Here is a 27,601-nt window from a genome sequence, read left to right on the forward strand (position 1 = left end):
TCTTTTGATTCCTCGAGGTGATTAATTATACCAATATTCATACTTTACAAATTTCATATGTATTGATTTCGTGTTTTTGTAAACACTTTGTAAAATCATAATAATCACCTTTCGTGTGAGCATTGAATTTTTAACAATACAAAAGTATTTTACACTTCACATGTCTACAATAATGCGATTACCAAAATTAAATTAAATAATTATTTTTATTTTTAATATATACTCATATAATGTACTTAAAATGATTGAATTGTCACCCAATAAATTTAAATATTTAAAATATATTTCATCAGCTTAAGTTGATAAAAAAATGCAACGTGGACAAATTTAACAATATTTATATTTAAATTAAGGTTCTAAATAAAATGAAAAATTATACTTTTTTAAGTGCTTTAAACTTATGTAAATGTTACCAATAGCGTAATTTCTTTGTCTTTTTTTTTGCGGAAAATTGATGTCCGCAGCTTACAGTCTTAAATACCCGATGATATCATTTAAATGTATTTTTAATTTGATAGTTTACAAAATACTATAATACTAATTTCTTTAGTTGAACAATGTCTCAGATTATTAAGCATAAGAGTTGATGTCAAGAAAATGTAGTTTTGAATTTATTCCGAATAATAATTATTTCATGTGTTATAAATAACTTATAATTATAATTTTGTCATAAAATGTACATGATTGTTTCAGAAATGTCCAGAAGGAGTTGTGCACGAAGATCTGTTTAAAGATATCTATTCTAAGTTTTTTCCACATGGAAGTATGTATTTGATTTTTATTTGTACAATAATATAGATTTATTTTGAACGTTTTAAGAACAAATTCAAATCTATCGATAAAATGGAATATATACTTCTCCAAAATTGAATTCTTATATAAAATGTATCATACATATACGTAGAGTGAAATTTATAAAAAATTACTTAAACTTTTTCGATGTATAGTTGTGAATAGTAAAAATTGAATTTTCGTACTATTCTTGAATTTGTTTATACGTTCTAAATTTGAATAAATTTAATGTTATACACTCACGTATGGATTTATATTTATTTTTAGACTCGAATTTATATGCTCATTTTGTGTTCAAAGCATTTGATGTCAAGAGTAACGGCGCAATTAGTTTTAAAGTAAGCTACACGCTACGTGCTTGAATATTAAAATACAAGAATAGCATTCTATGTTAACATGTTAACATTCTCTGTATATCATATTACATGCTTAACAAGCCAACGATAAGAATATTAAATTATAAAGGAATTCATAAAAGTGTTTAATATTATCCATCTTATGGAAGCCATTTTCATATATTATCTAGTCTTAATAATAGTACGCTGATGGATATTACACGTGCAGATTGTTATTGTATTACACAGTTAACAATAAAGAAAATTAAAAATATAATACTTCGTATACTGAGTAGAATCTCTTTTTCTTTAAGCTTATGCTTACTAAATTAAAATAACAAATATTGAAATTATGGAGTTACATGTGCGTTGAATGGATATAGCACAGTTCAGTGTCCAATAATTTCAAATTAAATTGCTTGATACGTTTTTTTTCTTTATATTTACTAAATTATTTTAAGAATCCGTATTATAATGAATAAATGTAATTTATATTAAAAAAAATATGCTACGTCACGAAAAATACGTATAATACTGTGCATCTTTGCGAATAATTTAAATTATATATTTTAATATATTTTGCAATATTCTGTCATTTTTTTAATATAAATAAAATATATAGGTACATTTAGAACAGTTACTATAATACAGTTTTTCCGAAGATATTTTAGTCTACATAATCTACAAGTTTAATTTGAACGGATGATAATATATTGAAATCTACATGAAAGTAAAAATATTTACAACATACAATATATTTTCTTACAAAATAATATTAATCACATAGATATGACGCATGAAACAAATGTGGATTTTTTCTTTGAAACAAATGGTATTTGTTTTGAATGTCGTTATCTCAATTGTTTAAGGAAATTCACATTACATTTTTAGTATACGTAGTTTATAACATAAAAGTTATTTTACCCACTAGAACGGTAACTATTTAATTGCGTCAACCTTACCTACTTGTTTTTTGGTTCTTTGAGTTAAATTACAAATACGGAAAATGTGTTTAACTTTCCGGTATTTCAAATCTAATTATTATATAAGTTTCGAAAGAAACTTTTATTTAAATGATAAAAATTTAATTTGTGACAATTTATCTATAGAAAAAATTTATTTTTCTTAATGAAATAGCGTTCATTAGTCTCGTATATATTATTTTATTTAACCTCAGTGCTCGATTTGGGGGGTACGCAGGGGGACGGAGCTCCTCTAGAATTTTTTTTTTTACGTACCCCAACTATATTTTTTCACCGGAACGGGGAGACGCCACGTTCATCCTAATTGATGTCCAAAATAATTTTTATGTAAATTTCAATTAACGTCAATTTGAAAACGAATTTTACGATTTATAATATCAAAACTATTGTCATAATTAAAGATTATATGATGGTTATGATAAGGGTTAACGTCGTCATTTCTGGAAAAAAATAATTAGCAATGTCTGTGAATTTGGTATATTATACTTAATACATTGTACGGTTTGTTATTAATATTGGCGACCGACGATATCGGAATTTCAGAAAAAAATAAATGCCCGCACGACTAATCTTCGGCCGTGGCCCGCACTAAAGAGTTAAAATAGATAAAAACAAAAACCAAATATATGATTATATCATTCAATTCACGAAACTGCCTGATCGCCTACAATTATGTTAATTATTATTTTATTTTTATTTTCTATTGTAACATGTAGGATGTTGGTATTGCTATCAAAATATATTATATTTGGAATTAAAATATTTGTTTAGCTGAAATGTGGTATTCAAAATATATGTAAGGTTGGCGGAGGGCAGGGGTGAAGGGCGAAGCCCACTACGGGTCTGTGCTAAGTAATTGCGCACGTGGAACGCAGTTTTCGATTCGTTGGACTGAGCTCCTCTACTTAATTTTTCCCAATGCGAGCACTGTTTAACCTTAAATGTAATTGTAAACGCACAAAGACATATTTATTTTATCATTAATTTCATTAATGTTAAATTAAATTAAATTGATATCATTCAATAATATTCATTATTACTCTAAACGGTGTATAAGTGAAACGGTGTTTAATATTATCCAAACTTACTATGATTTCGTGGTTGCTTCTTTTACGTTTAAATCTTCATGTGGATACTGTTGAAAAAAAAAATATTTTTAAGCATTTATTTTTGAAAGTACACGTTAAAAACAATACCGTTGAAGAATGTTGAGAGTTTTAACGAGTAACTTGATTTTAATCTTCCAAGTATATTCTCCAACCGAAACTAATCAACGGTCATTCACGAATATATCCAATTGTTTACTAGGCACGTTGGTTTTTCAGGCACCTGTACACTATAGAATTTATTTCTCGCAGATATACTCTACGTAGAGCTATTTATAAATAGTCTGTAAGTGTACACAGTATTTAGAGTAATCTAGTAATTAACGCTCTATACTCAGTGTTGCAATCGAAATTACATAATCTTTGACGTCAGATTTAAGAAGAGTAAAGAATATGAAGAATGGATTATTATTTATTTTATTTATGGTATTATTTGTTCTATAATATTATCGTAATCATTTCTGGGGATTTATTTCTGGAGAAATTGACAATTTTCATACGTACTAGAGTCTGTTATATCAATTTCTTTCAAAAACGTAACGTTTCCCCTTTTCATAATTTTTTTCTGATATCTAATTTCTTATCCACAGTTCTTTTGTTCTTTTATTTATTTTTTTTTTTTTAATCAAAAAGCACATTACAACTATGGCAAAAACGTTTGTGTTTCAACACGATTTGTAAAACGAAAGTATTGCCTATGAATTATAGGTTATGAGAACGCGATCAGTACTGTGCCCATTCAGTCTACCGAAAGAAATATATTCTATAAATGTGCACGGGCCATATACTTATGCAGGTAGATTTCCTCTATGCACTCTCTATAACTACTCTGTTCAGGGTAAATTTCTTTACAGAGTAAACATACTTCTAGTGCAACTTAGCTTGGCTATGGATTCAACTTCAACTCTATATCTCTCTACAATTGACAAGTACATTTTTATAGGATAAATATGAGTATGTGTTCCATTTTTCTTTTATCAGACGTAATATTGGTGTTTATTACGACGTAAATAAAATCATTCAAATATAACATATACACTCCGTTCGGAATTTTCCAAAACATAAATTTAATAAATCGGCGTTCTTTGAAGGATGACAAAAAGCGGACGAAAGTCGAACAGTTTCATATATTTTGTTTAGGATTTCATTGTGTTCCGAATGTTTCAAAATGCCATTCGTTTTCTTGCGTTAAGCAATTCCAGTATTATAGCTGCTGAAAGTTTAGCCTCTCTTCATGGCTTTCCCTTTTCCAGTGTTCAAAAGCGTTAAGACTATCGATCGTGTGGGTGAGATGATGAGTTTTCAAAATTCCTGGTGTGAAACTTTTTTATAGAATAGTATAACGTAATCTTGATATTATTAATATTTTTTTATTTTTTTAATAAAACGAAATGAGTTGAAATGTAAAATTTTATTTCCTGAAAAAATAAATTTTTCCCACTCCGGATTGTTTTCAAACAAATAACAAAAAAGTAATATTATTTTATAAAAATAGTTCACCGAGCATGTAGCTCTGGTATTTGGAATAATGTATTTTATTACTGCTGTTTTACCGTAACTAATTGTGCAGGACATGCTGATGACTCTGTCCACACTACTCCGCGGATCCATTTACGAAAAGCTCCGATGGACGTTCAAGCTTTATGATCTGAACGGTGATGGATGCATAACGAGGTCGGAGCTCGGCCAAATCGTGTTGGCTATCCATGAGCTGATGGGCAAGAGACCGCAAGTATGAACGAATGTTTAAACTATCGTGTTTATACACAGGGGTGGATCTACAGTTAGATAACTGTGAGTCATGCTATTTCAAGAAGCTGAAACTGCAATATAAATATAAACCTTGTAAAAAAAAAAACACAATATGATTATATAATATGAATTTTTAAATTTATTCATAGTTATAATTTTGAAAAAGTAACATTAATTTTATTTTATGAAAGATTCCGTCTTGCGTGGCATCCTGCGTAAAGATGTTTTACTGTACTATGCAATCAAACCAGTGGCTTTATTCGTGGAGGTGGTCAGTAACTGGGACATATGCTCCGATCTGGTATTTACTTCAACCTATAGTCGATTCACTTAAAAAATGTAAAAATTCTTCAAGAGACCAATTTTGTCAACAAATATTAACTGTGAGTCAGCTGACTTCCTGAACTCTTTTTATATTCGCTCCAATTTTTACGTTACGCATAAAATGATATGCAACAAGTATTTTCTTAATATAGTATAATATATTATCATAATACATTATAATCTATTTGCGTAATCTTCACGGTGGACGTGTCTCCTGCTACTTCTTCCAATCAGCGAGCGTAAAGCAATATTGTACGCTGGGTACCGGATGATGTGCTGCAACGTGTCGGCGGCGATCCAAGGGTTCGCGGTTTAACGACGGTCGTTACGTTGATGCATTATATCCGAAACGCGTTCAAATAAATTTCGTAAATCAATAACTGTTAACAGTTTCGAATACGTACTGTTGGTTGGGGAAAATTCAACAGTCACGGTAAGGATTTCTAACCCGATGTTACAAGCCGTGAGTTAGACACGCCTAAAAGCAGTCTAGCTTTACACTAAAAAAAATTTCACAGAACAATAACGCGTTTTACTTCGATTTGATTGAAAGTTTTTGAACTGTTTAGTATTACTTTAATTTTTTAACGCCATCAAAATTTAATTGATTTATTTAAATAGAATAAACTATTTTTTGGTTTGTACTTATTTATGATGAAAACTAACATTTTTGTAAAAAATTATGTTATAATAATTCGATGAACATAAATTCAATTTTTTATGAAATACCTGAAAATAATAACATGATGTTCCATGATAAACTGTCAAATTTAATTTATTTTCATTTTCTAATGTATTTTTTATGCATTATATTCAACGTATTATTTTAATATGTATATTCTTATTTTATTTGCATATTTCAAACGATAAAATGTAAAATATTACGACTGGAATAAAACCAAAAATAAGTTACTTACAGAACAAAAATGTAAACTATTGTTAAATTTTACTAGGTTGATGACATTCCCATTTATTATGTTGTTGGCAAGATATCAGATCACTATCGAGTTCGACTGCAAAACTTTTTGGATAGTTTATGTTCACATGTATCATTTTTAAAAGAGATATATAGTTGTGGTGTAAAGTTAACTAAACAAATTAAGTTCAAAGTAAGCTTCTGTTCGGAGAAATCTTTATTATTGTTGCAGCAAAAGAAAAACTTGAACATATATTTCTGTGAAACTTATTCGCAGTTAATCTAATTAATATTTTGTGCAAAGAAATTTAATAAAATATTTATTCAATAACTATTTTAATTTTAAACATTTAAAAAATATATTGCAACTAACGAAAGCACAGTAATAGTGTTCAAATACTTAGAACGAGTTTACAAAAACAATTAAACGATTAATCTTGTTAAAATATATGAATTTTACGAAGATGAGATAAATTGTTAAGATTTATTGTACTCTTTGCGTACAATTGTTATAAACAATTAAAGTATACATAAACTTTAATTAAATTAAATATAACTTAATTTAAAAAAAAAAAAAAAAATTATAATAATAGTCATAATTACTTTATTGAAAATAGCGTTTACTATGGATAAAATGTACAATAATATTTAGTTAAAGGAAATAAAGTCTTAATATTATTTATTTATAGTATGTGATTGTCGATATTAAGTAAGAAAAATAATCATATAATTAAATACATATTAAATTTTTAGTGTTTATATATAGATGTTAATTATTGATCAAAAATATAAATATAATAGACTATTACTTAATATTTTTTCAACTTGGTTAGTGTATAGAAACACAAAAAATTCAAATTTTTTATGAAATTTAAATTTAATAGTATTATATTTAAAATTGCAAAAATGGATATTTATTACTTATTTTTGTTAATTATTAATTGTTAATAATAGTTATAAATAAATAAAATCAATTTAGTTTATTGTTATTACATAAATTATTAGAACAAAAGAATAAAAATATTTACAACGGTTTTAAAAATGCTATTGTTAGAGTATATACAAACTATATATCATCGTGACGTTAGAACAAGTTGATCCTTAAAATTATGAATGTTATTTTGTAATATTGTATTTCAATTACTTTATTGTGCACTTAAATCATAAACAGATAAATAATAGTTTTAAAACCCGTCCGTCCAATAAAATTTAATAAGAGAAACGATGTTCATAAATATAATTTAAGTTTTTTTTTTTATATATTTATTTTCAAATTTGTTTAGCATAAGCATAATAAACACAAATAAGATGAATAATTGTTGGAGACTATTTTTTTTTTTTTTATATAGCATAAACTTTTGGTCGAATTATTTGTGGGAAAAAGTTAACGGCCAAAACGGCTTAAAATATGAATATTACGTGTTTTTTATATTTTAATTTTGTTCCGAGATTCTTGAGAGATTAATGAAGTTTGAAAGAATTTTTCTATAGCTATTAGAACTACTTAGAAAACATCTATTTTTCACGTTGAAGCCAATTGATTACTGTAGTTCTTATACATTAGGGGTTTTCGAAAACACCTGACTCATTAGTTTTTCAACTTTTCAGCCTTCACATAATACAATTTAGGTACTCGATACTTCAATTACAATATTTCATTTTTGATAGGGTCGTGGAACCGTTAAATCCAAAGATCAAACCGATATGGTTTTCAAAAAACTTGATATCAATCAAGATGGCGTGATTACGTTTGAAGAATTCATAGAATCATGTCTAAAGGTAAGATTATTGGTATAAAAATCTCATATATATTATCATTATCGATGACTCCGAAGTACGAAAAATTAAAAATCTCATTAGGATTGAAATTATAACAAAAAATCACAAAAAATATTTTAACAATTAGTTAGGTATACTGTACTTTCAAAGTAAATTTTACTGAAAGAAAAAAAAATTGATTCAACTTTTCTAATTTTCAAATTTTCAAATAGCTAGGGATAGTACGCATATCATCGTATGATAAAATTAAATGTGCACAAAAAAAAAAAAATAAATAAATAAATAAATAAATAAAAAACACAAATTATTGTCGGACTATATTTTATTATTATTTCCAAAGCGTTTTTCAATGTTTCCTCTATTTTGAAAGAACACTGATCTGGATAAATTAGAAAACTGCTTTTTGAAATAACATATTTTTTTTCTTTATAATTCTGATCCGATGTGATGGTAAAAAATATTTTATCCGAAGATTTTCTACCAGAAAGTTTGATCGTAGAACAAAAAACATAATCGTTTTATTGTAATTGATATGCTCAAACTGAGGAATAGACCACACATGTATTGATACGTCAAATGTATTTATAATCAAAATAGGCAAATATTAATTGTACACTAAATGTGAACCTACAACCTTCATCTAACAATATTTGGTCATACCCCATTGGTCCGAAGTCGCAAAAACAGAAAAGTACCGATTGGTTGAATTGCATTTTAATGGAGCATTAATTATTGTCGTTAAAATTTTTAATTTTTTGAAAAAAATCGTACACTATTCGGTTTTAATAATAATTAATTTATCATTGTTCTATCGTGTTGACAGGACGAAGCAATCACCAAGTCATTACAATTGTTCGACTCCAGGTGTCTATGATTGTCGCTATCCTCCACCGACTCGGTGGAAGTATCACTTCTGTCGTACGATCAGTCGGAGGAGGAGAAGCAATGCAGCCAACCGCGGCCAGCAGACAACGAGTCTTCCCAAAATAATATATTCTTCGATTTCCAATGTACATAGATATAATTATTATGAAAGCCGTTTGGGTTTATTCGGGAACGTCCCTTCCGAATGTACTTGGCCGTATTACTTATATACTGAAATGTGATTTTTTTTTTTGGTCATTTTAATGTGGCATCCGTTTGGTGCCATAATTGCTCGGTCCGTCCTATACATTGTTACCGTGGTAGTTACGTTCATAAAACCATTCATGTCACGAGATTCATTTGTACTTAAAAATCGGTTCGCTGTGGGTATATTTTATAATTATAATTTATTATTATTTTTTTTTTTTAATAAGTGATTTGAATGCGAGAAATCAAATTTAGTGAAGATTAGAACTATTATTAGATAGAAGATTTTGATAGATAATACGTACGTTTTAATATTTTTAAACACATAGTAGCACTATTATGCGTCAATACAATTATGATAATTATTATTGAGTGGTTCGTTTCTAATCAGAAATACATTATTTTGTAAATGTAATTCGTTCAACAGTAACATTAAATTGTTATTAATAACGTACACATTTACATATTATATATAATATGTGTATAAAGTTTGTCAATTTTGTTCCTTATTATTATTATTATTATTTATTTTTAACTTCTCGTTCAATTTAATGTGTAGAAAAGTTATTATACTTGTGTATAAATCGTGTTTTGTACCTATTCACTTGTAAATATCTAATTCTTATGACTTATGACATGATTGCACCTCAATAACCTTTTGAAGTCAATATCATCGTGAACGTAATCAATTTATACTTGTAGTTAATGAAAATTACATTTTTTTTTTTGTTATTCTACTATTGTAGCCAGTTGCGTGGTCGAATCTATTTTGAAATTGAATGACTTATCTATTTAGTACTTAATTAAACTAATAAGTACATGCATAGTTAATAGATTAAAATATAAACTTTGTAAATGCATACATAGTCTACTTATAGGTCAAGCCAATACTTGATTATACTATAGAATATTAGAGTCTAGATAAAATTTAATTGCACGTTGTTAATGAGCAAATTATGTTTTGTTAGAGCAATTGAGTAAAAATATTAATTTATTAACTTAATACTGAATTTGTTTTTTCTTAATTTATACACCCAATAATATAATGATTTTATAATAATAATTTACACACACATAATAATGTTGTAGTGTGTTTTTTATTTATATAATAATAGTTAATAATTATTTATCGAATGTTAAATTTTAAACCTGTTTTGTTAGATTTTGAGTGAAATAAAAAAATGTATTGGGTCTGTAAACATGTCTATATTTACTATTTTGCTTATGACGTCTACTTATGGTTCATTATTTTAGCTTTTATTTTGTTATCTTCCGCAGGTCCTTGAAAATAAAAACAATACTATAGTAAAGAACTGGATTTTTTTTTATTCTATTATGACGAATACATGTTACAAGTTATGGTTTCGCGGTAGTAACCGATAGCACTTAAGATTATGAAAATTTTTCGAGACTTGGTATTATTATTTTTTATATAGTCGTACTTTTTTTTTGAGTAGAGACTTCGAGTTCAGCTAAACGTTATAATCAAATGTACGAAAAAAATGTGTGATCAACTCAAGCCACGCATTTATAAAATTGTACTCGTATCATCGTTCAAAATCTATTTCCACATCTTTTATTATTATTCTTTCTACTTACAAGTATATACAAATCTTTTTTAACTACGGGTTAAAAGTTCTGTAACTGACCGAATTTAATTTCATATGAGATACAAAAGCAATGTGTTTGCTATGTGTGCTTTGTTATGCCAATCGTAATAAATGAGATCGGATAATTAATGACCGCGGTATACGCGTTAGGCGATCTCAGATAATAACACTGTTTTATTATTGATGTTATGCCGGTGTTAATAGTAAGCAGTAATGATAATGACGAATGTAGAAATAAATATCCATGCAAAAAGTTATTTATGAAATCATGTGACTCATTATATTAGTATGGAAAACAACACTGAATTTGTTCATTTTTTTTTTTTTCTGTGTTGTACCGGTACAGCTTTTCGGTGTCCATTAAATGTACTTTAATTAATGCATTAATGACTGTTGAAGTCGTGTAAAAATATTATTCGATTACAATTACTTAAAAATGGATATTAAATGTTAGAATAACCGGTCTTCGTATGAAAAAAAAAGATAGAAATCAAAACTTTATTAAAATGATTTCGATTAATTAAATTACTCGTTTGGTTAATAATTGTGTTCACGTATATATTGTACGTAGTATTGTAAATATAAGACGAACACATATAAAATAATACAAGAATTATAAATATATAAAACGTTGTTAATGAATCATTGAATTCCTCTATAAAAGATTTTTCAAAATTCAAACTCGATGGTCTGTCTGATTTTTGATTTATAATCATAGTTAAATACGTATCCGCGTAGAAAATGTCATATAAATATTTCAATAATTCTAATAATAATATTTAGTTAATCGTTTTTAATATAGCACGTGCTTGAAGCATATGTTCATGTTATGTTCATTAATCTGTGTATGATAGGAATAAATTATTTATGAATTATATACAAAATATTAGATATACATATGTGTGTATGTTATTGTAGAATGTAAATTATATTTATTTTTATAATTCCAGATAGCTAATTATTTAAATCTATACATCAATGTTAATTGATCGTTTTATTATTTTATTTTTTTGTTATTATAATTTTTTGTATATTTGTATGGAATTTCTGTTATTCATATGCATGTAATGGACTAATCATATTTACAAGGTTGAAAATATAGTTATTCAAAAATAATATATTTATGATAAACCGATTGCTACAAGGATATTATTACAATTAATATTTGAAGCAATAGTCAAATGATTAATGTGTATCATTGCATTATTTAGAAGTCCCAGGTGTCGATAGCTGTTTTTATTTTTTATTGTTTATTTAAATAATTTTTCAAACAAATATTGTTTGAATAGCATATGATTGTATGCAACTTAAATCTAATTCGAATTGTTTATTTTAGCGTTATATTATAAAAAACCAGCAAAATTATTTCCAGCAACTAATATTAATCTACTAATTTAGAGGAATCAAGGCTGTTTGTCTGCCACAAAGATTTTGGGTTTTATAAATATTGAGACTCACAATTAAACACGAATTCCTGTCAAATTGTTGGGAGCCCTTCAATGTCTTGAACTTCAAGACATTGAACATCGATATCTTGAATGAATCAATATTTGAGAAAACGGTAAAATCTTGAATAAATTAATCCAACAAAATCTTTAATACGTAAACCGTTGGGGTAAAACACGATTGCGTACGTTCGTTATCGGCGAAACCATTTTAAGCTACACGATTCTGTACGGTTTTACCTGATTTTTAACCACACAATTGCGAATAAAGTTTTAAGGGTTGATGCCAATTTTCATACTGGTATTGGTGTGTGCGAGTCTATACGAGTAAACTTGAAAATGATAATAAATACTTTGTGTTTTATCACTTTTATTAGCTATGTTTATTGCTAATGATATCAAATATATCAGATATAACGAATTTCGTTATTTCCGTTTATATTATACGGTATTTTTCGAGTTTCAGTAATAGTAGTATGTTATAGATGTCTGAGAATCCAAACGTAAGCATTTTCAAATAATTTATTAACAATAATTTCATTAATATAAAAACTGTCGATTTTATTTATTTATTAATGACTTTTCTTTTATTTAGTTATCCTCATTTTATTTATCATTTTATTATTATTTTTTTTTATGAACTATAATAGAACTGTTATAATTTATTATTATTTTAGTATATGTATTCTATATTTATTAGGTATGATACGGTGAAATTAGTAAATTTGACAACGTTGCATACAATTTTATACGCAATCGTGTGGCCGAAAAAAATAAATGTACACAATCGTGTTCCACCAAACCATTGAAAGTCAATATTTTGAACGGCTATATCTTAAATTAAGGTGCCAATACGTTACCTATTTTTCCAAAAGTATATAGGTACCTTTAATTTTTTTTTTCTATATAATAAGGCCTTGAAAAACCAATTTTTAATCGAAAAGCAAGAATTATCAGGTACATTGAGCTTTTGAATGTTACAAAAAAAAAAAAAAAAATAATAATAATAATAATATTTTCAAATAGTTTTCAATAATGTTTTATTTGAACAATAATATTTTCAAATATATTCGAATAATGTTTTATTTGAATAATCGAAGACATATTTACATATTTATTCGAATAATTATCTAGATAAAATGTTGTCCAAATCTGGTGTTGGTTATTATTTTTGTTTATTTCATTTCATACCGTAGCCCTAAAATTTTTTGGTAAAGAGCATTTTAAAAATATCACATACAATTATTATTATTCACAATAATTTGAATGGGAGTTGGTAAATTGGTTCTTAAATTGTCTTTTATAGGTATATAAAGTAGGTAATAGGTTAGTTGAATCCCGGGAAAAAAAAGGTAAATTTGGTCCCCCAGCAAGAACAAATTAGTTTTATTGATAATATATAAAAAAAAAGAGTAATTATTAATTAATAACATGTATGTTGTAAAATATAAAAAATTAATACATTTTAAATTATGCACTTGGTAAAAATTTAAATCATATGGATTGAAAAAATTCATGATTTTCATATTATTGGTATACTTTGTTATTTGCTCCCTTAGGTTGAGTTCTTTATCGAGCATACATTTATTTTTTTGGTTTGTACTTCGTAATTTTACTTGTGTCTCTAACTGTATTTCTAATAATTCGTCCACAAAGTTAATAATATTAGGATATGGGCTGTAAAATCAATGGTTTAATCGTGATTGATATGATTCACAGCTATTGGTTTTATGCACGATGGTAACAGAAAATTTAAACCAAATATTTGGGGAAAATTAAGTATCAGCTGAGATATAAGTATCTAGTATATAATCGCAAAATAACAAAAAAAAAAAAAAAATCATAAAAATCGGTGTAAACTGATACACAATAATATTCTGAATATAATATTATTTATGTATCTTAATTAAGCAAAATCAAAGATTACATTGATATTTTATCATTGAAAATAAATCAGATAATAAGCCTGCAGCCCATGACTCAATTTACCTAACACCATCCAAATGGGATAATTAATTGATAAAATTGCCGTGTTTCCCAACCCTTATGTTTTAGCGACGTACAAGTTTTCTTTTTCTCGGGTGGGTAGTCTTCCGCAAGAAAAAACATAAATTCTAATGCTTTAATATAAACAAATTACTACGTACTTTATTAGTAACAAATTTATCATTACATTACTGCAAAACATGATTTTGATAAATATTAAGGTTTTTATATTAAATTATTAGTGGATACATCAAAATTAAATTCTAATGAATACGAACTGACATGGTTTAACAGTTACTATATGTAGAGCACTTTTCTGTAATAACCCAAAAATACAAAAAATAAAATATGAGTAAGAGATGAGTGGGAAGTATGGAAGATGTGGTATATATGGGTTGTTACCTTCCTCCTTGTTTAAGGGAGGGCTCTCAGGGTTGAGAAGGTTCAAGAGCCGATCAGCGCAATTGTACAGTCTGCCAAGCTAAATAAAACAGCACTTACTTGTTTGCCGTAGAACTTCTGATGTCGAAGCGAGGTTGAAAAAGAAAGGACAAATGCAGAATTTAATAGCACTAGAACTGGATACTCTTCAACACTCGTACGAAAAATACATGTCGAACGGATTAAAATAATTTAATATTTTTTTATTTAAATTAAACTTAAATGAGTCAAAACAAATCGCATGTATAAGTTCGTCGTTGATCTTATGATCGGTGCGCATGCACTGACGACCTAAGATCAAGAGCTCTCACGGAAGAGTCGTGTGTATCCCTGTTATATAGGCACATGTGGCGGCATGGACCTTGGGCCTGTCCTTTTAATGTAGGGATGTCAATAGTATCTATTGTTCGACCCGTGTCGTTCGTGCAGGTATCGAAGATACCGTTATTTATTTGAAAAGATTTAAAAAATAACGTACATATAGATTGTATACATAATAAAATATTTGTACCGTCTTTTACAGTCGAATGATGCACATCATTACAATGCATACTTGATTATTTGATTTTAAAAATGTACAGGTGTCGAATATAAATATGATTTCAGAATTTTCAATCAATTTACTCTGAAATTATTTTTATATAGTTTTATTTTTGATAGTTAATATATTTTTCTATTATTTAGTATTTACAAATAGAAAACCATCAAATCCATAGATCGGGAAACGATATATATATATATATAGGATCCAAAAACTGGCGGTTCTAAATGAAGTTCGACGAAATAAATATATAATATTAGCAGGGCCGGCTCAAGGTATAGGCGGGCTAGTCACCTGCCTACAGCGGCACTTTAATATGGGCGACATTTTCAAAATATTTTTTAATCCTATCGGTGTCTTATAAGAAAAATTAATGAAATTCATTCATTCGTGAAAACCACCCATCTATATAATAAAATCGTCTTAAGTTATCATATTATTTTATATTACGGTCCTACGCTGGGCGTTTTCAATTGTTCCGAAAATATAAATAACCACACATTTCCAATAGTCTATGGAAATCGTTTTTAAGTCTTTTTATACATAAAAAATACATAGAATTAAGTCTTTTTATACATAATTCTATACATAAAATTAAAAGTAAAAATTTTTTTTATGTAGTTATGTTTCACAAAAATAGGGGAATGGCTAAGTTAAAATAAGATCTAAATATATTTTATTTGGAGGCGGCAAGACTTGATTTTGCCTAGTGCACTGTTTTCGCTTGGGCCGGCCCTGAATATAGATTATACATGAACATTGAAAATTGTATTCATTCGGAAGGAGAATATACAAATATTCATTAAAATCAAGTGGAATGCAGTAATACCTACCTTCAATAGTTATAATGTCTTGATTAAAACCATATGGTTGTTTTAATTATAAAAACACAATATGTTTCTATGTTTCTATATTTTATTCTTTATTTTTCTATAGCCAATGTCAAATGTAGATGATGTTACTTATATGCCCACTACTGTTGTGCATTAGAAACCATTGAATAGATGAATATTAAATTGTTTTGTTAAAAATATATGCTCAGCAACAAAGATTTATTGTACAAGTTTAAAAATTAAATATTATCTTCTACTAATATTATATTAAATAAATATTTATTTATTTATTTTTTTTTTTTTTTTTTTTTTGATGGCTGGTGATGCGTAAAATGCGTAAAACTCTATGTGTAGCTGCTGATAAGAAAATTTGTGTTTGGTCCTAATTTTTATCTGTTATATAACCTATCACATTGGTTGGTTCTTCGAGAATGTAAACATATTCAGAGGTTAGCCGTCAGCAACGACCGGCTCATCAAGATTCATTTTAAATGGAAGAGAACTGCTCATATTGGTTCTCCCCGCAGGACCAAGCCCTTACACGCCCATTTTTATATAAAAACAATATACAAAATTAAAAAATATTATATTGTTAATTAAAATATTAAATTTACAAAATAATATCAAGTTTTATTGATTTTTGAGCCATCATATCAATAAATTCTTTGGGATCCAGGGCTTGATCAAGGAGGGGGGTTGGGAGGATTATATCACTGGACCTCAAGTTGAAAGGGTCCACAATGTGCTGTCAATTTTTTTTCATCAATAAATATGTTAAAAAAATTTAATACGATATAAATTTCAATACTATACAAATAAAAAAATTTCAAAAAGTGCCTAATGATACCAATACCAAAAAAAAAAAAATCTGAAAAATGTGAAGATCATAGAACCATAAGTCTAATAACACATGCATCAAAAATATTAACAAAAATAATTCATAAGAGAATAGAAACAAATATAAATGACAACTTAGAGGAAGACCAATTTGGTTTTAGAAAAAATACCGGAACCAGGGAAGCAATACTATGTCTAAGGATAATCATTGAAAATATGTATAGAGTAAACAAATCGATGTATATAGGGTTTATAGACCTTGAAAAATCCTTTGACAACGTCGATTGGGAAAAATTATTCGGTATAATGAAGTCTATAAATATTGATATTAAAGATAGAAGAATTTGTGGGATTTAAGTAATAAAAATCACTCACAATTTAATTTAATTAAAATAGACACTATATTATATAAATATGTATATACAAATATCGATACGCGTTACAATTGCGGAGGAATTGCCGAATATATCGTGGAGTGTAATTCACGGTGTGTCGCGGATTGTACTCACGGACTGACTGAATGAGCGTCTGACCTGCCGGAATATATATATCAGCGTCGATTGTCTAGAACAGTGATGGGCAAAGTATGGCCCGCGGGCCAACTCCAGCCAGAGCACTGCAGAAAGCCGAATTTCCAAAAATAATTGCTCACGCCCAGAAAATTATGGCGATGTTTGCATCGTCTTATGTGTGCGAACAAACTTTTTCGACCATGAAATTGCGGAAAAACTCAATCAGAAACCGATTGACTAATGAACACCTTTTCGCACTGCTGAAAGTTGCTTCATCACAGCTGGAACCTGCTTTCGAAAATATTATGGAAAATCAAAAACAATTCCATATGTCTCACACGACTACCATGGTTAAGCTTTCGAATAAAATTTAAATTAATTATTATTTAAGGGAAAAGGTAATTTGTAACATTTGTCTATAATGCTGTAATGTTTTTATAATATTATGATTCAAAGCTTTAACACAAATGCATTTTTTCTATAATTCTGGCCCTCTTCTAGAATTTCTTAAACCTTGTGGCTCCCCATTAAAAAAGTTTGCCCACCACTGGTCTAGAACATTCTCGAAATTACCTTAACGAGATAATCATCACATATTCTAGAACATGGGATTTTCCCTTATCCACTGACAATATTGTAAACAACTTGGACGATTCGCGGTGCGTTGTTTACGTCACCACAAATTATTCAGATGCTTTATTTAAATGAAAAGACTTTGATATCAGTTAAAGAATGTAAATCATGAAAAGAAGCAAACATTGAAAAAGGAGTCAGACAAGGGTATAACCTATCACCTACTCTATTCAATCTGTATATTGAAGAAGCACTAAAAGAACTAAGAGAAAAAAGTATTGGAGAATAAGAGTAAATGGTATGCTAATACAAATGTTACGTTTTGCAGGCGACATAGCGATAGCGGAAAGAGAAAAAGATTTAGGCAACATGTTAACAAAAATGAACGATAGCTGCAAAGAGTATGGAATGAAAATAAGCAAGAACAAAACTAAAATACTAATATGCAGTAAACAAGAACTAACTTCGAACGTAATAAAATTGAAGGTAAGAAACTGAAAACTATCCAATGTTTCACAGGAAGCAAAATAACACGTGGTGGAAAAATTGAAACGGATATAAAGTGCAGAATATCACAAGCAAAACAAGCGTTCTACAAAAAGAAGCACCTTTTCACAACAAACGCTGTCAGCCTTTAGACAAGAAAAACTCTGATCAAAAGTTTTATATGGAGTATAGCACTATATGGAGCAGAAACATGGACGATACTCAAAGCAGAAAGAAAAAAGATTGAAGCGTTGGAAAAATGATGCTGGAGAAGAACACTGAAAATTCTCTGGACAGATAGAGTTAAAAATGAAGAAGTATTCTAAAAATGAACGAAGGAAAAGTAATACGGAAAACAATCAGGGAAAGGAGGAAAAGATGAATTGGACATATTATAAGAAATAATAAGTGGATAAAAACAATAATAGAAGAAAAGTTAGTCGAAAAAGCCGGAAGAGTTAGACTAAGAACACCATTTATGAAACAAATTATAGAAGATATTGGAAAACCTAATTACAAAGAATTAAAAATAGCAGTTATGAAAAGAGACCAATGGAGATCCATCGAAGTCATTGAACCAATCTAAGGATTGAAAAAAAAAACTAAACTTATTTTTATTAATATTAATTACAAATAACTAAATCTGAAAAAAAAAATTAATTATTTTTTGTAAAATGGCTTCCCTAAAAGTAATAGCCCCTCTCATATTTTGAGTATAATACGGCCCTGTTGGCGTCAATTGTGATTTCTTTTATCTTAAATGGGATGGCCAACAATGTTAAGCCGTTAACAGGATTCTAAGAATGACGTCAAATTATGAAAAATATCAAGTTATCTCTATCTGTAATATGTTATTTGTATACCAATTGCATATTCGCATGGAAAATCATATCGAGCCAAAAAATATTTATTTATTTAATTTCCATTATAATATTAAATATCACTTATCAGTTAATCATGAAAATCCATTTTACTTTAAAAAAAAATAAAAAAGGCGATGGGAAGGATCCATCCCCCATATCTCCCCGTGAGAACACCCATGCTCACCCTAAAACAAAAAATACAAAATATGACGTCTTTAAAATCTCTATTGTCATGTACACCCATGTGTAGTTGCGGTCGTTTAGCTCGTCGTCATCGTCCCTCAATGTTTGTCGTAATCAAGCGCGAATATAAGGGAGAGGACTATGAGAGCTGAAGCTCCAAATAAAATATCGAAAAGAAAAAGTTGATTTTCAATTTATTAATTAAAGTAAAAAGGATCATATATTATACTAATAACATAATCTATTATAATTTATAACATATTGTATTATATTGCTTATAGACATTAAGGAGTGATTGATAACCGTGATTATTTATTTAGTCCTAAATACTCCTAACCTAGAAGGATAAAAACAGAGGATTGTTCACAAACTAATTTGCTAATAAAATGTGATATTTTTTCCAAATACTAAATATTTTGTGCTCTTGCGTATGTTATTATAATATTATAATATAATATATCAAATAAAATGCAATTTTATTATTAAATTTTTTTATTATTCTATATAATGTATGTTTGATAATTATTTTATTCACTTTAAATAATAATAAATAAATTATATTTTATGTTCAAGCCTTCTTCTCCTCCATTTTTTTTTCATTTCTAGATCCACACCTGGTTGTAATATGTATGTACAATGTACATTGTCGATTTATGAACAATATTAGTGAAATAAGTTTTGAGTAAACGACGCATTGAATATGGCGAACTATGTAGAGTAAACGAACTTCATATTGTAAGTCTTTGTTTACTGTACAATTATAAAATATATTTTGACAATGATATATAAATAAATTAAATTGTGATATTAAAAAACAATGTGTTTTTGCACAAAACAAAATGCTAGTTTTATTGCTCGTCTTCAACATCCAATACCGAATTCATATCGGGGTAATTATGATTGCTATAAATAATTATTATTCCTTATACTCGACATGTTAGTAACAGAACTCGATTATTTTTTATTGTTTAAACGAATTACCACACTTTTAGTCGTTTATGTTACCTTAAATATGTATTGTGTACAACATGTACGTAACAAAATTATGTGTGACAAAATAGTTTTTTCAAATTTTAAAAAAAGCATTGCGGAATCGTATACAATGACTCCTACATGAAGTATCAATAATATTTAACATAACCTGTACAGTGTACGGATATGCTTAGTTATCATCATTGGTTCATATGCATTGTACCGCACGTGGTCTGTTATAGTATAACGTATGAACTGACTTTTTAATTATATAATACTTACCATATAAATCCGTTTAACGTGTAAAGTATTTTATGGTCCGAGCGCGTGAGTTACCTATTACGGTTTACCGACGGTACTATTTTTTATTTTTTTTTATTCCATTCAATTACTGTCAACTGATCATTACTTGTCACAGCAAAAATTTATCGGATCCTTTGCGCGCATTTACCTTTTTTACAAATCATTTGCGCACAATTTATGAACAGTAAAAAAAGCCTTTTTTCAGAGAAATCAAACCACTTATAGGATGTACATAACCTGCGTATCACTCAATATTTTCGAATTGGATATTATTATTGTGGAAAATTATAATACTCATAAAACTTTTTCCTTCGCCCTTTATAAGGCTTAGGACTTTCTGTCTAATCATATTTTGGTATCATAGACTGGTGGATTTAAAAATGTAATTTTAACTACTTAATTTAGCATAATTCTCTTAACAAGCCATTTCAATTTAGTCGATTAAAAAAAAAAAAAAAAATCACAATAACAATCAAATTTTATAATCATGCCATTAATATAATTAAATAAATATAATAATATTATGACGTTTCTGGTAGATGATAACTGATGGGAAACAAATATTGAAAATAAACTTTATGCTCTTGAAATATAGTATCCAAAACTGTACCTATAAGTGAGTTTTAATTGTTAAAAAAAACCAATTGATCAGGCGTTGACTGTGAAACATTTGAAATCAATGCGTGCCTTCCATGCGATCGCAATGACTATATGTATGGGCAAGATACTTGAAAAAAAATACTGGATACTAGATACTGGATACTAGATATATCAATATTCTCTTAAATATACAAGATACAAATACATTTGAAATTTTTAAGAATATACTAAATACTAGATATATTTTTTCACCGTTTTAGATATTAAATACAAGATACTCTTAATATTTTTTAAGAATTACTATTAAATTATGTAAAAGTATTAAAATTCATTGTTTTTCAATATTTTTTATTTTCAATGAAATTAAAACACACGAACATTAATTAAGTGTTGCAGTAATAGACTCGTCATCTTTTTTTAGGATAATAAAAATAAATAATATGTGTAAAATACAAGTAAAATCATTTTAAATTAATTTATTACTTATTACTTTATTTTAAAAATGATGAATTATTTTAAAGAAATTCTAATTTTTTTAACGTTTTTTAACTTATCCCAGAATGTGTTGATGTATATATCAAGCTAACTGTAGAAAGCATTTTTTTAACTGGCGCTGGAGAACACAAACTTGTGTTGCAGCGACTAAATAGTTTAGTTTAATTTACCCTAAAGTAAGTTTTTACTTCTTTAAAATCTGTTTCACGTAACATATTTTTAATTATTTCAGTGCTTATACAAGGCAACTACTTATATTACGTAAGAACAATTTAAATTTGAGTTTTATTTTTTCATAGGAAAAAATGTATTTTCATTTGTATCTTGAATCTTTACGCAAACAAAAAGGAAAAAGTACAATATACGCAGCGAAAAAATGTATCTGGATACAAGATACAAATATATCTAGAGTAAAAATCTTAGGTACAAGTATCTAATGTACTACTGTCCATTTCTGACTATCGGTATAGATAGGTTTAATCGCTAGGAGGGGACAAAAGGTTATGCCACAAAAGTCCACGGCGGATGTTACCTATGATCATCGTGAGAAAATAATAAACAGTGAAATCCACTGATTCCCTTAACAACGATTCGGTTGTCATAGTAAAATCATTGTTAGAAACGTAGTAAGTTTCTTGTTAATATTTCGATACAACCAGAATCGGTCGATACTACTATATTTTACTATGACATTTACCTGTACTCGTTGTTAGGGAAACAATGTATTTTACACGTTTGTGTTGTGTGTCCATGTCCACGTGCCAATATATTCGCGTGTAAGGGCCATGGATAATTGACAACGACGGACGAGTGTAACGCGTCTGGTGTGACGTTTCGGATTTTCTACAGTCAACGGTTTTATCAATTATTTCTCGTTAACGTTATTTCGATGAATCGATATGTTCGTACCTTGTTAATTTAATCATGTCACTGCTTAAGGAGAGTTTATATTTTTTTTCAATATCAAGTTCAATACCTGTCCTGATCCATAATCAAAGGGAAGCCAAAAACAATGGGAATCAAATATTCATATATGAATGTTCATATTCGTTTTGTTCGATGTAGAAATGCATGCACGTCGACGAGTGAACAGTATCCATCTTGTTATCACGCGTTAATTTAATAAGTATTAAACAATTTTTGATACGCACCTATTAAATTTCCGTAACAACGTTACATGGCCACATAGGTGTTTATTAGTATACACTGCGTTGTGCCCGGAGCTTGATGACGCGTTAATTGAGATAATGGTGGGACGGACCGCCAGGAATTCGTAACGAACAAAGACTTGTCCGTTGCCACTTAAAGTATAAAATATTTGTTTTAAATTATTTTTAATTGAAATTCTAAAAATGACCTCGGCTAGATGACTTATAGTTTTTTTCTCCCGACTATAATTGCAACAGTATACATCGTTTCAGGAGCATTTTTAGAAAAAAATCGTCGTCGATCTCGCACGGTTGGTTGTATTTTTCTTTAACGGTGTGGAAGTAATTATTAAGGGCCGATAAAAAATATTGAGTCCTATTAAAGTTTGAATATACAATTCTTCTACTATGTAATACATTTTTAAGTATATCTTAAGTTACTTTTATGTGTAAAAATCATATGTAAAAAAAAAAAAAAAATTATATAAATACAGTAATAATACAGTATGCAACCAATAAATGACGTACTACATGATGGTAATTTTCATTGTTTTTTGAGATTCCGTAGAAAACATGGAGATAATACACTAAAAAAATATTTAGAAAATTGAAGTTTTAATGTCATGTAGATAAGATTACTTATTCAGAATAAAATTATTAACTTTTTTGGAGAACTTATTCAATCAGACATAATAAAAAAAAAATTCAAAATCAAAGTATTTTTATATATTTACGGATGAAACGACACATATTGTACAAATAGAACAATTTTCAATTTGCATACGGTATGTAGAAAAAAAGTTTATAGTTATTCGAATGGATTTTTTTTACCAATTTTACAAATTTTTTACCAATTCATGTAATTGGTTTTAGTTTGGCAACCGTTTTACAAAGTACACTGAAAGAAATTGGTTCGGACTTGGATAAATTACGTGGAAGAGGATACGACGGAGCTGCTATGTCTAGTGACACTCGTTATGTTTAGGCAATAGTGCAATAGAGTTACCTACTCGAAAGCTTTATACACTGTGTTTCTCATTCCCTGAATCATTGCTTATTTAATGCTGCCAAAACATAATTCATTCGTAATTCGTTTAGTATTATTTCTGATTGATGTCCTTTTTTCCATTCATCGGCAAAGAACGACAATTTAAAAAAATAAAATTAAAGAGATACTACATAACGCTCAATCATTTATATTAAAGTCCTTATGCAAAACTCGATGGATTTTACGCCATAAAGCTGTAATACTGCTTAAGGAATTTTTAGAACTTATTGTCGCTGAGCTTGAACAAATAATATGTGATTCTTCAAACAGAAGAACTAATTTATTAAATAAAATCTGTAATTTTAATTTTTTAGTTTCCGTCTGGTTATCATTTATCAAAATACTTGCAAAATAAAAATATTGATTTGGTTAATGCCCTTGATAGAGTAAATCAGGTAATAATTCGATTACGAATTTTAAGAGATAATGCAACTGATAAATGTAATAATATTTATGAAAAGTCAATCACTTAGAAGGTGTATTAAATGTGAAAGAAATATGCTACGAATTTGTATTACTCAAATAAATCGCCAAACTGTTACATTTCAAATTACTCAAGAATTTTATAGAAGAATAGTTTTTATATCTCACTTAGATGATATAATTTAATCATTGAATGAACAATCGTAATCACATCATGAAATAATAAATCCTCTGCATTACGTTTTACAAAATATGATTGTTGATAAACCATATTCAAATCTTAAAACAGCAGTTAAATTTTACCAATATGATGCCACTATAGAAGTGGAATATCAATTATGGCAGTCAAAATGGAACTTGGTTAAATCTAGGACATTGACGACTATCGAAGTACTAAAGTACCCATATATGTATGAACTTCTTAAGATACTATCAATACTTCCAGTTTCAACAGCTACTGCAGAGAGAAGTATATCAACGATAAGGAGATTGAAAAATTAACTTCGAAACATAACATCTGATTCACGGCTTGTAGGCCTAGCTCTATTATCTATTCACAAAGATGTAGATATTACTGATGATATGGTACTAGATAAATTTTCGAACAGTGAAAAAGCTAGAATATTAACAATATGAAGAAAATAATAATTTTTTGTTTTAAAATTTTAAATATAGTTTTTTTAATCACTTATTCTACAGTTGTTATATTTTTTTTTTGTAATTGATCAGCCCCCGCCCCCTAAAAAAAAATTCTTGGATACGCCACTGTATTGTTGTTACGTCTACTTCACATTCATATAAAATATAATACATATGTTGTTTTTCCGCAGTGTGAACGCATTAAGTATATTTATAATATCGTATATACGAGTATATATGTATACTATATATAGTATAATATATAATAAATATTAACGTATTAATGTTTTTCGCCATTATTTATGTTGTCACAATACCGAGTTGTAAGTTAAAATCCAGTTAATAGCCGTACACATTATGCTTAACACTTGGGAATAGCTAAAGTATTAACCAACGAATGTATATCTTTCGCAATGATTTTAAATATTTTCGTGTTTAGTTGTTTGGAAATTTATAATCATTGGAATTGGACTATTAAACATTCTACGAATATAGTACTTCCTAAAACATCAGCCGATTCGATGTGAGTTGTATAGTTTTATAAATAGTTCAAGTTCTTAGACGGAAGTTTATTATGTTGGTTTTTATATTAAATTACACACAATATATAAAATAATATAAGACATAATCATTGAATGTTAATGTGATAATCATAATCTAAAACAATTTTGTGTTCTAAGACTTATGATTTTTAGTTGCGATAAAAATAACACAGAGTTTTTACATTTTCGTAAGATAAATTATTTACTATAAACTATTACAAAAACCTTCACATAGAATCGTTTTTGGAATATGATGATTTATACATTTTTTTATTGCTATTAAGTAGTTATAAATGAAAAAAAATGTAAATCTCTATATTAATTATCTATTAAAAATGTAATACTTACACTAACATATCATTAAGAAGAAGTATTCGATACTGGTCAAGTAGTCGATGCATATATTAATGTATCTTTTTCTCATTTTCATATCATTAGTGGTCATGTTTTGCTTGAAAATCCTCGTAGATCGAGTGTCAGATTGTCGTCGTTCTTGACACGTTAATAAGGTGTCAATATAATCAATTAAATTATTCATTTTCGACCAGCTGTTTACATAATTATAGTATAACAATATATTCACAGTGTTTTCTCGTACAACTAGATCGCACTAATTCCGCAGTCAATATTTAAAAAAAGAATTTAACCCCAGTCATTGTTTGAGGAAGAGAATGTACTAGACTGAAGAACCTTCAATTGATAAATTATGAAAATTCTAATTTCAAATAGCGCTATAAATACTAGGATATAGTTCTCGATCCATAGTTCTAGTATAAGTTATGTGTTGAATACGACGGTTAGAGGCGTTTTGCTATTATATAGATATATCGGTATACGCAGTCCTTGGTCTTAGAAGCCCAGTTTATTGCGAATCGGTCATTAAACGTGACATCTGGGTGTTCTACGAAAGTGCTTACATTGCTTACGATTAAAATTATTTGTAATTTACGATGGTAAAAAAAGAAAAAAGATGAACTTGGTCATGGTAAAATTATTACTCAATTCTTCTCGAAAAACAAAATACAATTTACGATTTGTTTAATATTTACGTTTTATAACTATATATATAGAGCTGGTTTGATGCATGGGCGGATCCAGGGAGACACTGGGGTCAAGTGCCATCGCCGTTAGAAAACTAATAATAAAAATAAATTATATTTAGAAGAATTAAAATATAGTTAAGAAAAATAAATAATGAAAGTTTTAGTACAATATTGTCATATTATTATTATTATTATTATTTTTTTTTTTTTTTGGTGGGGAAGGGTATTTAAGCTACTTTCCAATACATTCCTACATATGCCAATGATCAACTATATTATATAATTTTTTCTGTGAAGTGTGCCGTCCATAAATAGTTATTGGATCCGCCATTGGTTTGATGTAAACATTTAATTCAAAGAAATTCATTCTCCTCCCGAACGTCGCTTTTGCCCAGAACTGAAATGTTAATTATTGGTAGAAATAAAACTATAACTTTTTAGCATTGGGATAACTTTTATATATTATACGTTTATACGGGGTAAATTTCAAAGTGGATCAAGATTGACCGACCTTCATCATTGTCGGTGAGCACTTTGAAATGTTAATCATACTTCGATATAAATACGTCATCATCGTATGCACATGACTATGACATCACGCGTAAATATCACCTGTATAACATAGGAAATAAAATACTGTTACTAACTACTTAAATTGTTACTGAAAAATTTGACGTTAAGAAAATATGGATTTCAAGAGAGAAGAATGTAACCGTTAGAATTTCTTGTATCCTTTACTACCCGTAAGTCGGAACCAATGGTGTAATGCGGTATTGGAACTAGGTACAACACAATTGCGAACGAATGCCGTTTATCAATAATTTTTTTTTGTTTTAGCCGAAAACCGAATGATTGCGAACGATTTTTTAGGTTTATATTATATTCAAGTTTATAATTTCAAAATATTATGTTTTATTTTGTTCGAGAATTCAATTAAAATATTTTTATTTTTTTAAGTAAAAACTATTCTATATATTATGAATAATAAAATGTTACATAGTTACATTATAACTACGTTAC

General features: G+C 28.0%; 1 protein-coding gene and 1 pseudogene across 3 annotated transcripts in view; both read left to right on the top strand.

Annotated features, from left to right (window-relative positions):
• LOC112692353 (Kv channel-interacting protein 4) overlaps nucleotides 1-9,470 on the top strand; it is a 68,941-nt gene extending 59,471 nt beyond the window's left edge. For 2 of the 3 annotated variants that reach the window (XM_025567000.1, XM_025566999.1), the window contains exons 3-8: nucleotides 694-763; nucleotides 1,060-1,130; nucleotides 4,787-4,948; nucleotides 5,160-5,269; nucleotides 7,877-7,987; nucleotides 8,811-9,470. In XM_025567000.1, coding sequence (XP_025422785.1) covers nucleotides 694-763; nucleotides 1,060-1,130; nucleotides 4,787-4,948; nucleotides 5,160-5,269; nucleotides 7,877-7,952 — 489 coding nt within the window. In that variant the 3' untranslated portion in view covers nucleotides 7,953-7,987; nucleotides 8,811-9,470. The remainder of the gene's footprint in view (nucleotides 1-693; nucleotides 764-1,059; nucleotides 1,131-4,786; nucleotides 4,949-5,159; nucleotides 5,270-7,876; nucleotides 7,988-8,810) is intronic. The other variant, XM_025567001.1, reaches the window with a different exon arrangement.
• Nucleotides 9,471-24,432: 14,962 nt separating this feature from the next.
• Nucleotides 24,433-24,993, top strand: LOC112692478 (annotated as a pseudogene).
• Nucleotides 24,994-27,601: the final 2,608 nt, after the last annotated feature.

This window comes from Sipha flava, unplaced genomic scaffold, assembly GCF_003268045.1.
Source record: "Sipha flava isolate LNK unplaced genomic scaffold, YSA_version1 73_pilon_pilon, whole genome shotgun sequence".
Classification (NCBI taxonomy): Eukaryota; Metazoa; Arthropoda; class Insecta; order Hemiptera; family Aphididae; genus Sipha; species Sipha flava.